Consider the following 13,622-nt stretch of genomic DNA (forward strand, 5'->3'; position numbering starts at 1 on the left):
AGAACTTGATTGTCATTTTGTTAGACAACAATTTCTTGCTGGTTTGATCTCTCTTTCCTATGTTTCTGCTCCATCCCAGCTTGCAGATCTCCTCACCAAGCCCTTATCTGGCCCCTCACACCATACGCTTCTAGGCAAGTTGGGTCTCGTCTCTCCTCCCTCCAACTTGAGGGGGGTGTTGAGAATCATGATGGTGATCATAATAACGATAAGGACCAGGTCGCATCAATTGTTCCTAACGTCAAATAGAGAGCCCACGTCGTCATAGAAAATTACATTTTCATTTCAATTTATAATTTTCATGTATATAGCTTAATATTCTTTTCTTAGATGCTTCTAGAATTTGTATAGGTGTACAATGTTAGTCACAAGTTTGTTAGCTCTTTAGATTATTTTACAGCTTTGCCATTTTGTAATAGCATAAATAGTTCAATAAAAATCACTGAAAAAATCCCACATTTTGCCTTCACTGCTCTTTCATTTTTTATATAAACAAAGGTTGAAGCTATCATTTATAGCTGATTGATGCTTCAAAAATGGTGAAAACACAAAGACAGCAACAGCAGTTGCTCCAGAATTAAGTTGATCCACAAAGAAACCACAATCATCCTCTTATTTACAAACATCATATACTCCTAGTGTTGCCTTGATTCCTATAAAGCTCACCGGGCCAGAGAACTATGGTGTGTGGATTAGATCAATGCGTTTGGCACTTGTAGTCAAAAACAAGCTGGGATTTGTTGATTACACATGCGCTAAAAGCTCATACACACGAGATTTAGACCTTACTTGCAATGGCCTTTGTTGGGTTCCATTTCGAGATGTTGTGCTTGGAATCTAAAACAAGAAATGAAGTAAATTGAATTGCTTGGAAGTTCCTACTTTTTTAAGTTTTCAGAATTCAAATGAAACTTAAAATCAATTTATATTATATTACTATTCCAAAGTGCAGTTGAATAGGCTAAAAGCAAAGAATAATGTAGTCATTTTCTACTTAAGTGATCAGCTTTGTATGAAACTGGAAAGGGAAATATAAAGAGGTAATCTGCTAATAGTAGTGTAGGAAGGTTTGGATATCAGAAACGAGATTAGGGAGATCAAATTAAGAAACAGATCCGGAATATAAATTTAATGGCTTCAACTTTTAAGATTTTTGAGTTGCGTTGAATTCATTGTAACGTTAAAACTATTGGGTTCAAATCTTATAATTCTTGAGATTTTAATAAATTGTTACATATATCCATACTGTCGAAAATCAGGAATTCAGATGAATCCGTAGTCGATAGGATACATCTTCCCCTGGACACAGGATAAGGTAGAATTTTTGTTTGAAGCTAGTGGCTCTTCCTCTACGTTAATGCATACTTGTCATTGTTTTCGTGTTTTCTTTAACCAATGAAACTCCCCAATTGTAGAAGCTTTGTTTATTTATTGATGTAAAGCTACTTGTAAGTTGTAAAAGTGAAGCTACATATGAGACTTATTCAGAATGAGCACTGTGCAGAATAATCAGGGATCTCTAGGCAACAATATAATCACAGCTAACAAAATCAAGTGTCAGCTGAATCATGTCTGTTTATGTGGCGGAATCATAGATCTTATGTCCTGTATAAGACGGTGCAGATTAATGCATGATGATCCACCTTCATTGACAGCTTTTTTTGCCAAACTTGCCATGTTCTCTGTTCTTTGCGAGAATTCATCATTTCTCTTCTCCATCAATTCTCTAACTGATTTTGCAATGATATCTCTATCACATGTATCTTTTATGTCAAGTCCCATCTTCCAAACCTCTCCAACGAATCTACTATTCACTTGCTGATCAGCGAACCTCGGCCAGCAAATCATGGGCACTCCTTCAACTATACTCTCCAATGTGGAATTCCACCCAGAGTGAGTCAAGAAACCCCCAATTGCTTTATGTGCCAATACCTTTTCTTGTGGAACCCAATCAGCCATGTAGCCCCTTGCCTTTGTACCCTGCTCCAGCTCCAAAGGAATCTCATCTTTTCTCTCTTGTCCGATTATCAAGTCTGACCTCATCACCCACAAGAACTTTTGCTCACTATTCACTAGACCATACCAAAATTCTAGTAGCTCTTGTTTTGTCAACCCTGCAATGCTTCCAAAACTAACATATATCACAGATTTTGGTGGCTGTGTGTCAAGCCAAGACATGCAACTTTCATCTTCTTGCCACAAACTGTTTGAAGAGGTAGATGTTGTTGCAAGTTTAGCCTTTAGATGGGCATGAACTGGTCCAATTGTATAAACATTTGGACATACCGTTTGAATTTGAGAAAGTATGGGGCCTTCAAGATCTTCAATTGTGTTAAGTATGAGTCCTCGCGCTCGAGGGGTTTGTAGCGTCTCTGTCATTAGTATCCTAAAATCCGGTCTAGTTACGTCACTCGCCCGACAAACGCTTGGAAGGTCTCGACCTCTCAGAAAATTTTCCATGCCTTTTACCTTCGTCAATATCAAATCCATTGCATTTTCTGCCAGTCATGCAACTCAAATACATTACATACTGAATCGGATACATTAATAGGTAGCTCGAGAACATTAAAAAAATAATTTTTTTTAGAGATTTTAAAAAATAAAAGGGAATATTGGAAATAAGTGAACATGTATTTCAATATTTTTCCTTCCAAGAAAAACAAATTTGAAACAAAGAAGAGATATGGATATTGTTGTTTTACCTTTGAGGGGAAGTTGTCCAGCTTGAATTAGGTGAGGAATGCAAAAGTAGGACCAAAAGGCACAGGCACTGATTGTGCGGAAATAGATGAGAGGCAAGTTGATTTCTTGGGCTACATCACCTGCCATGCTTAAGATTCCATCTGCGATGAGACATGTCACCGGAGAATTCATATTCACCATAAATTCTCTAAGAAATAGTTTGGCAATTTTGTTTAGAGAATCATAGAGTATTGATAGTCCATCACGAGTATTCATCACATCCATAGAAATCCCATGGGGAAGTGGTTGCAAATGGAATCCACTACCAAATCTGGAGAGCACATCAGTGTGGTTGAGGAGGCGGTCATGTGTGTCGACAGTGACAAGAAAGGTAATGTGGAAGTTAGAAAGAGAAAGAAGTTGTGCCAATTTAAGCATAGAGTTGACATGACCTTGTGCAGGGAAAGGGAAGATGATAACATGAGGTAATGGATCCATCACAAAAACAGATAGTATTATTTGGTGTTCGATTCTTATAATACCTGGAGACTAGAAGGAATCAACAAAATACGTGCTACTGCCGGCCGGCCTAGGTGTTCGATTCTTAGATTTCGTTTAATTATTTTATTTTTTACTTCTTTTTCTTAGTCACTTCGGTTGAGTTAGATATCTCTTCAATGATATTTTCTGTCTAAATGAGTGAATATAAAATCAACATCAAAGCAAATAGTCAATATTGTCTATTCGGAAAAGGGTCTAAAATACCCTTGAAGTATTGAAAATGGTACAAAATTACCCTTCATTCACCTATTGGCTCCAAAATGCCCTTTTCATCCACCTATTGACTCCAAAATACCCTTGTCATCCACCTTTGAGTTCAAAATTGACCACTTATTTAATGATTTTAAATTTAAACTATTTAAATATTTTTAAAATACTTGATGTTCAACTATTGGTTATAATTTAATTTATTTGTATTATTTATAAACCAACCCACTACCCACCCATTACTAACTAAACCCCACCCAATTAATAATTCAACTATAATATCAAAATCGTCATAAACACTACTAAAACACGATGAAATTATAGATTAATGAAAATGACATCCAAAATTATTCGAGTCCGAATGAAGCCCCAATCGAATTTATGTTGAGCCGCTTATTTAGGAGGACACTTTCAATTTGATTCTCTTTCAATATTGAATTAGAAATTTATGATTAAACGTAAAGAAGTAATACATCCCGAATTAAAATTCATGCACTTTTTTAAAATATAATTTTATAAATATTTATGATTTTATTTTAAAACTTTTAATATATTATTTTGAAAAAAAGTTACCTATGAAGTAACATCACAAAATTGAGACGTAAGAATACTTAAGATGAACATAGTTAGACTTTTAAGTTTATCGATAATTTTTATTTAGACACTTGAATGTATGATAATTTACTTCTATAGATATTTTCGTCTGAAATTTTTTAAAACACTCAATTGGCAGTAGCTTTTCTATTGTTGCATTAATAATGTGAGTGATTTATTAATCTGGAGGGTTTAATTAGTAATGGATGGGTAATGGATTGATTTATAAATTATACTAATAAGTTAAATTATAACAAATAGTTGAGCGCCACATATTTTAAAAAATATTTAAATAGTTTAAATATAAAACCGTTAAATAAGTGGTCAATTTTGAACCAAAAGGTGGATGACAAGGGTATTTTGGACCCAATAGGTGGGTGAGAAGGATATTTTAAAGCCAATAGGTGGATGGAGGGTAATTTTGTACCATTTCCAATACTTTGAGGGTATTTTAGACCCTTTTCCGTTGTCTATTTTCATTTCATGGACACCATTTTATTTAGCATTTCTTTGTGTTTTATTTTACTTGTCTAATTTTAACTTTTATTTATTTGTATTTGTTTCTTATTTTTAACAAATTAAAAAAAAAAACTATACTTTCTTTATTTCTTTTTATATGTAAACTTTTTAAATTTCACTTGCATTAAGTAAGTTTACAATTTTACTATAATTTAAGGTTATTTTTAATTCAACTTTTCAATAAATGATTAATAAATTCATTTTTTATTTTTAATTTATTTGTTGAGATTTCTTATTCAAAATTAGATTTTATATAGTAATGCAATCATGAGAGCAATTAATCAATGGATGAAGTAATTACTTACTAGTTTTTCTAGATTAGTCAAATATCTATGTTCAAGACTAATTAACTATCAACGCTATAGTAGGAAAAATATTTTGATTTATGCATTAATTTTAAGAAATTACAAGTAATATGGATTAACTATTTATAGTAAAGATGTCATATAAAAAGGAATAGATGGAGTTTCTTTTTTACCTAATATACCCTGAATTTATTTAGAGTTCATGTTTTTGGAAAAGATAGAACCTCTTTAATAAATATATTGATTTCGAAATTCTATCAATTAATATAAATAAAATGATAAAGTAACTATGTCAATTATTTTTATTTTAATATGTCTATAAAGCTAAAAATAAACAGATAATTAGGAGTAGAGGAAGTATGATATTTAAGAAAAAATGAAAAAAAATTAAAGTTTATAGTCTAAAGAAATTCCTAAATATTTGTATAGCTATAAATTATTGAAGGCTAATAAAGCTTTTAAAGTTATATTGTTGCTAAGAATAGGAACATTTTTTAAAACCGTTTTAAAAAAAAAATTCACACATATCTTATGCTTACATATTTGTATGTCTTGATTTATATTTGATCAAACTCATTGGTGGCCCTCTAAAGTTAGCATCAAATTTCACATAGACAAATCAACTGTGCGATGTTTATTTTAGACACCTCATGTAGGGTCCCGTTAGTTCCCTTTGACATTGTTTTTACAATAAGAAAAAAATTGAAGAAAAGTGTAATACACTCGTTGATGACGTGACAAACGACAAATTAAATGATTGCATGAATTATTTGAAGTTAAAAATTATTTTAAAATCTATTTAGTAAATAAAATAAAAATATTATTCTAAAAAGAATCAATTTAACCCCTCCCTTCCCCACCCCCANTGCTCTATAAAATTGTTTTAGATCTTTTTTTTCTTTCTATCTTAGTGTTGTTTTGAGAGAAAAGAGAGAAGGAGGAGGGAGACAAGGAGAGGAAGAAAGAAAAAATATAAAATATGAGTGTTCATATTCATTTTTTCGGCGAAAAAGGTGAAATAGAAAATCGTCATATTTCATACACTCTATATTTCTTTTGTGTTTTTTTTCTTTTCTTATACTATTTTTCTTTCTTTTTAGTGTTGTTTTGTAGGAAGAGAAGAAGGAGAGATCAAATATGAAATCTGGGTGTTGTTATCTATTGATTCAGCAAAAAAGGTAGAGGGAGGTGATGGTAAATTTAGAAAAGTAATACAATGAAGAAGAAAAAGAATGACAAAATGGGATTTGATAAAAAAAAATTGACCTCCATTAAAGGATTTTAAGCTTGAAAAAATGGTGGGAGGTGGTGACTTGAAAATTGGATAAGAAGAAGAGAAAATAAAATAAAAAATTAGCTAAATTAAGACTTTCACGCGCTATTATTGAGTGTATCACACTCACTTTGACATGTCAGTAAAAAGTGTCTAAATGACACAACGAAACCATACATGAGGTGTCTAAAATGAACATCACTCAATTAAGATGTGTAAGTGAAATTTCTGCCAATTTTAAGTGGTCATCGATGGGTTTGGCTTTATATTTCACAGCCGAGAGAAAGTTCAATAATACATGTACTACTATTTAAAAAATTTATCAGTTAAGATATAAAATTTATATTAAATATTTTAAGATAAAACGTACAAGAAACTTTTTAGAAAGACAAAATACATAAACATGACTCTTAATTAACTTGACGATAATTGATAACTATGACCTTTAATTTTGGTGTGTGTACAAGTAGACACTTAAACTTATATAAAATTGAAGACACAATCATCCTACATGACACTCTACATGTCAATTTTGTAACATACATGTCATCCTATGTGTCTTATGTCATGTATGACACGTGTTTCTACTTATTTAATCTTATACAAATTTAAGTGTATATTTGTATATACTCTAAACCGCGTGAACATTAATATATGACAGTACATCAAATATTAATCTGGCTCCACAACCTAACAATTCTCCCACTTGGAGACTGATTCAGTCATCCAAAAAATACATTCTCAAAAAAAATAATCTTTTCATCATCAACATCTTTACCGCACCGCAACATCTGTAGCAACAACTACAGAATACCAACCGAGGTTTTACGTAACCCCAGTTTTCCAACATCCACACACTTTGTTAACATGTCTGCCGGGTTCTTTGCACCCTCTATCTTATCCAAACATATATACCATCCTCCACTGCCCTGCGACTGAAATGCTACCGCCTTCTGATGTGCTTTGTCTTCGAATGATAGACTGGATTTTTCACAAACTGTATGGTACTCTGGCTATCTGAGTAAAGAATCTTCTCGCTCTGCTTCTTGCCCAATTCCTCCAGATAATTTGCCAGCCATATCATCTCTTTCCCAGCTTCAGCTATTGCCACATACTCAACAAGATCAACATCCACAAAACCCTGTAAAGTCACCTTGCCTTTGCCAAAACAAAGTGAAGTACTGGATGTACCTCTCAGATATCTCGGAAGCCACTTCACAGCTTCCCAATGCTCTTTCCCCGGGTTCGCCACGTACCTGTTAACAACTCCCACTGCATGTGCTATATCAGGTCTATTTCATACCATAGCATACATCAAACTCCCAACTGTTGAAGCATATGGAACAAGTGCCATATGCTCATGCTCCTCGGCAGTCTTGGTAACTACTCCTTTGACAATTTAAAGTGATTTGTCAATGAAGTAGGCCTGGGTTTAGCATCATTAACCCTAAATCTGCTCAACACCTTCTCAATGTACAACTCCTGAGATAGATTTAAAGTGCCAACAGATCTATCCCGAGAAATCTTCATCCCCAAAATCTGCTTCGCTGGACCCAAATATTTTATCTCAAACGCTGCAGACAACCTTGTCTTCAGATTGTTAATCTCCCTCATACTAGATCCTGCAATCAACATATCATCCACATACAAGAGTAGAAAGACATGAATCAGTGTATTTTTTGAAGTAACATCAAGGATCCTTTTCAGCTTTGCAGAATCCACTCTTGGTCATGAAGGAGTCAAACTTCTTGTACCACTGCCTTGGTGCTTGATTTAGTCCATACAAGCTCCTGGTGAGCTTGCACACCATGTGTTCCTTGCCTGGAACCACAAATCCTTCTGGTTGCTGCATATAGATCTCTTTGTTCAGATCTCCATGTAAAAATGTTGTTTTTACATCCATTTGCCCTAGATGCAAATTTTCCGATGCAACAATACTCAACAGAATTCGAATAGAGGTTAACTTCAAAACAGGAGAAAATATTTCAGCATAATCAATACCTTCCCTTTGTGAATATCCTTTAACCACTAAACCAGCCTTGAACCTTCTTTTGCCATCTGGTTCAGTCTTGATTCTGAACACCCACTTGTTCAGCAAAGCTTTCTTCCCTGCAGGTGACTTAGTCAACACCCATGTGTCGTTCTTCTTAAGTGACCTCATCTCATCATCCATGGCTTGCTCCCACTTGATCGAATCCTCCACCTGTAGGGCCTCATCAAAAGACTATGGTTCCCCCTCATCAATCAGCAATAGATAGTGTAATGAAGGTGAATACCTATCTGGTGCCCTGATGGTTCTGGAGGATCTCCTTAACACCTTCTCAGGTGTAACTTGCTCCACTTCAAATTCTTCAGTAGGAGTTGGTTGAGTATCTGCTTCAACATCTCTGGGGATACTCTTCTCCAACTCAACCTCAACTACTACTTGCTTTTTAATCTCTAGAACTTTCTGCTCTCTGTCCTTGTACATGACAGACTCATCAAATGTCACGTCACAATGTCTCAGAATCTTTCTGTTATTGTCATCCCATAACCTGTAACCAAACAAATCAGAACCATAGCCTATGAAGTAACACTTCACAGCCTTGGCATCAAGCTTGTCTCTCTTTTCTGGATCGACATGAACATAAGCGGTGCAACCAAAAGTCCTCAAGTGTGAGTACTTGAGTTCTTTACCTGTCCACACCTCCTCTGGAANAGGAATCTTGAACCCTAAAGGAACTGATGGTTCCCTGTTGATCAAGTATGCAGCTCTGCTCACAACATCCGCCCAAAATGTTTTGGGCAGCCCACAATGTATCCTCGTACTTCTTGCACGCTTATTCAATGTTCTGTTCATCCTCTCAGCAATTCCATTCTGCCTTGCCTTACCAGGAACTATTCTCATCAATCTGATTCCCTCAGCTGCACAGAATGCCTTAAACTCTGATTTGTCATACTCTCCTCCACTATAAGACCTTAGGCATTGACTTTCAAACCGGTCGGATTCTCAACTTCAGCTTTCCACTTTTTGAAAGTTGCAAACACATCTGACTTATGCTTCAAGAAGTAAACTCATACCTTCCTACTGGAATCATTAATGAAGGTAACATAGAATCTGGATCCTCCAAGTGATGATACAGGAGATGGTCCCCAAACATCTGTATGGACCATTTCCAACCGCACTTTCTTTGGCTCTCTAGGAGTCTTTGTGAAGCTTACTCTTTTCTGTTTGCCTATAACAAAACTCTCACAAAGACCCATATCAACAAACTTCAGGCCCTTTAATGCTCTTTTTGCAACCACCATCTTCATTCCTTTAGCACTCATGCGTCCAAGTCTGTTGTGCCACATATATATATAAATCGGAAGCACCTTCAGCAACAACGGCCATGTTAATACACCCTGCAGTGGTGTACAAGGTTCCAGATTTGGTGCGACGAGCTACTACCATAACACCTTTCACAATCTTCCACGAACCTTTCCCAAACTCTGCTGCATATTCCATGTTATCCAACTGACCAACAGAGATCATATTTTTCTTGAGCCCAAGAATATATCTTACATCCTTCAATGTCCACTAGTTTCTCGAGGGGGTCTTTATGCAAATATCCACCTTTCCTTCAATCTCTAAGGCTTTATTGTCAGCAAGATACACCTTTTCAAAATTTCCAGATTTGAAATTTTGGAACAACTCCTTGCTTGGAGACGAATGGAAAGATGCACCAGAATCTAAACTTCATGATTCAATCGGGCTTTTCACACTAAGGATTAGAGAATCCCCAATGTCCTCTGCTGAATTTACAAAATCATTCTCATCTCCAGATTTCTTATTCTGTTTCTTCTTTGGCTTTGTTTAACTCGTTTGAAAGTTCCCTCTTTCTCCACAGTTCCAACAAGTCACGTTTGATTTGTTCGGGGATTTTCCTCGATTCTTTGATTTTGATCGACCATGTTGATTTTGGCCTTTCGTCTTACTTCTCCCCCTTCGGTCAACGCTGAGAGCACTTCTCGATGAATCTCCCACTTCTCGTTTGCGAATACTTTTGCTAAGAACAACATTACGAGTTTCATCAAACTTCAGTTTCTCAGATCCACGGGAACTACTGATCGCAGCAACAACAGTATCCCAAGACTCGGGCATAGATGACATTTGATATACTGTGGTTTCACGGTATTATTAATACTTTTTCCTTAAGTTTAGTGTGTCCAAAAGCCTTTTTGTGCTAATTTTTATATAAGTTTCTCTTTGTTTTGCAGGAAATCTGTCCAAAGCTGAATGCGGAGATTTTGAGCGAAGAAATGCAGAAGAGACCACCTACAGAGCTTATGACGGTTCGTCGTGCTTGTGACGGTCCGTAGGTGGCAGCATAGTGCAGCTGCTGAAGGAAGATGGGGAAGTCTGACCAAGTGTGGGATTACGAAGCTTGTGACGGTCTGTCGTGGATATGACGGTCCGTCCTGCAGTTTCGTCGTGAAGTTAAGAGAAGTGATCCCAGTACCCAGATTCCAAGAGGTGAAGTGTTTTGGAATGAAGACCCTCGACGGAGCGTTGTGCCTATGACGGTCCGTCATACTTGCCGTCGAGGGTGGTGAAGAGAGCAGCAGAAGAAATTGCATAAGTATGGGACGACGGTCCGTCGTGACCACGACGATCCGTCGCGAGGTCCGTCAACCCAGCCGCGTTTTGGCAGATTTCCAGCAATTAGAATCCTTGTATAATTAGGTTTTTATTTTTTATAAATAGTTCAAAAAACCTCGTTTTTGAGGTAAGACTCTGTTAGGTTTGACATCATATTATCAGACCCTTTGTATTAGTGTTAGATTACTTGGAGATTTTGTGAGATTATTGATTACTTTGAGATTCGTGCAAGTGATTTTTGGATATTAATCAAGCAAACTTTTGGATTTTACTCTTTCTCATTGAAGTAAGTACATGAATTTTTATCTACTATATTGAATATTGTGTTTATGGCTATGAGTAACTAAATTCCATAACTAGGGTTGTGGGAACCATAGGCAAATAATGAGATAAACCCTAACTAAAATAACAATTCTAGAATAGTGTCTTGCATGTATTAATAATTCTTTCGCTTAGAAGTCTTTTTAACGGATGGTCAACGTTAGAACTCGCCTTAATGCTACTTGCCGGACCAAGGAGGTAGATAATAGGAAAAGAATTATTAACATAGATTTAGTGTATACTATCTAATAGGCTAGTATTGATTGGTACGAGGTAATAACTTAGTCAAATATCGAATACGATGCTTAATATGAGGTAAAGATAAGGGTTAGGAAAGCAACACACGTAGCCGGACCAAGGTGCGGAGTGAGATTTTCTAGATGCCGGACCAAGGATTTAGAAATACATAACTTATCACTTTGCATGCAAGATACTAGGAAATAATTGTTATAGATAGAATTATCAAGTTATGAACCTGTGGGGAACACGTAAACCTTAGTTACCTTGATTAATTGATTAAAATCCAAGTGTCAAAGCTGTTAAGTGTCTCTTCCAAGTTTGTTATTTATTTCCACTCATTTAGAAATAGAAACCCCCCTTTTTATGTTTTTACTTTCCAAGGGAGTCATTGACCAAGCAATAGTAATAACAAGTTGAAGTTAAGTCTAGACTATTTTTCCTCGTGGGAACGATCCTAACCTCATTAGTTGGATTATTTACTTGACACGACCGCTTTACTTCTCATACGGGAGCGTATCAAATTTTGGCGCCGCTGCCGGCGATTATAGCTTTTAGATTAACTTGAACCTATTACTATAGTTTAGTTGATATTTTCTTGATTTTACTCTGTTTTATTGTTTTTGATTTCTTTTCAGAACTATCCTCCTTGTATGCCAAATACACGGAGAGGAAGAGAACCCTTGTTTCCCTACGATCACGAGCTAGAGCGTACACTGCGCAATATGAATCGAAACTTGGGAATAAATGATGATGATCCGAACCAGAACATCCCAGCTCCGGTGGATGTTCATGGTCAGATGTTACCCGATGCTCCGGGTGAACATCAACAGTGGGAAAGAATCCCATTCCACGGCCCCAAGCATACTACAGAGGGTATGATAACATAGCAGACTCGGATGGGCCACTTGTCTTGCCCCCTCTACCCACAGGCCACACCTTTGTGGTAACTAGTAGCCTGATGCAAATGCTCACTGCCAGAGGTTTGTTTTCAGGGCTACCTTCTGAGGATCCACATACCCATATAGCTAAGGTAAGGGCAATGTGTAAAAGTTGTGTAGGGAGGCCTGATTTGGATCTAGATGTAATTGGGCTCAGAGTGTTTCCTCTCTCACTGACGGGAGAGGCTGCTATATGGTTCACTGAGCTCCCATACAACTCAATTTTCACTTGGAACCAATTAAGAGATGTTTTCTTAGCACGCTACTATCCGATCTCCAAGAAACTAAACCACAAAGGCAGAGTGAACAACTTTGTGGCACTACCAGGAGAGTCATTTAGTAGTTCTTGGGATAGATTCACCTCATTCTTGAGAAGTGTTCCAAATCACCGTATAGATGATGAGTCATTGAAGGAATACTTCTATCGGGGACATGATGATAACAACAAAGCGGTGTTGGACACTATAGCAGGTGCATCTTATGGGGAGTGTTCTTATGCTGAGATTGCTGAAAAATTAGAGAAAATCTCCCGGAATAACAAAGCTTGGAGTACTAGGAAGTCTGATGCAGGGAGAAACGCCTTTGCAGTACAGTCCACTCACAACCCAGCCACAGATGAGATTCGTGAAGAAATGGCTCAGATGAGAACTGAGCTTGGGTTGGTACTAAAACATGTCACAGGGGGTGCAGAAAAGATAAATGCAGTTAACTACTTGGCTAAACCATCACCTCCTAATGATGAGTGCTATTATGCGGAGGAAACTTATGCAGTAAATGAGCTGACGGGGGGTTTCCGACCAAGCGCCCAAGGCTCAAATCAGGATAACTGGCGCCAAGGTCAAGGGAACCAAGGTCGGAACTATGATAACTACAACCGTAAGGGTCATTATGTCCGAGATGGAAACTACAACCGCGACAACAACTTTAACAGGGGTAACTATGCTAATAGAAACGACAGGAATGGGCTATGTCCCTCCTCAAAATCGTGAAGTTACTCCTAGGGATGGTGGAGATAGTATGGCGCGAGTTGAGGATATGTTGCACAAAATGATGAGGAGGTTCGCCACTAGTGATGAACACATTAAAGAGTTGAGGTGTGATTTAGCTAGTATTGGGCAAAAAGTTGATACACATGCAATTTCGATTAAACAGATCAAATTGCAAGTGGTCCAATTATCTGCGACAGTGAACACACGGCAACCGGGCACTCTTCCTAGCAACACTGTCCAATATCCAATGAATGATGCACACTGTATGACAATCACTACTCGGGGTGGTAGGAAAACCATTGACCCACCTATGTCATCTACTGAGGAAAATGTGAGAAAGGATAATGATAATGTGGTAAAGGGTAGTGGTGA

At 36.7% G+C, this 13,622-nt stretch overlaps 1 protein-coding gene across 1 annotated transcript; it reads right to left on the bottom strand.

Annotated features, from left to right (window-relative positions):
* Positions 1 to 1,409: 1,409 nt before the first annotated feature.
* LOC107012269 (7-deoxyloganetic acid glucosyltransferase-like) lies at positions 1,410 to 3,348 on the bottom strand. The gene is made up of 2 exons (XM_015212063.2): positions 2,703 to 3,348; positions 1,410 to 2,498 (listed from the first exon to the last, which is right to left on the bottom strand). Exons 1-2 carry the CDS (start codon positions 3,178 to 3,180, stop codon positions 1,567 to 1,569), a joined length of 1,410 nt encoding a protein of 469 aa, XP_015067549.1. The 5' UTR covers positions 3,181 to 3,348; the 3' UTR covers positions 1,410 to 1,566.
* Between the last annotated feature and the right edge of the window lie 10,274 nt (positions 3,349 to 13,622).

Source organism: Solanum pennellii, chromosome 3 (genome assembly GCF_001406875.1).
Source record: "Solanum pennellii chromosome 3, SPENNV200".
NCBI classification, from domain to species: Eukaryota; Viridiplantae; Streptophyta; class Magnoliopsida; order Solanales; family Solanaceae; genus Solanum; species Solanum pennellii.

What these genes read in the sequence shown, in the direction of transcription:
- LOC107012269 (XM_015212063.2), bottom strand. Translation starts at nt 3,180, where the DNA reads ATGGATCCATTACCTCATGTTATCATCTTCCCTTTCCCTGCACAAGGT. An exon ending in TGGACAACTTCCCCTCAAAG is followed by an intron (nt 2,499 to 2,702) that starts GTAAAACAACAA and finishes CATGACTGGCAG; the next exon opens with AAAATGCAATGGATTTGATA.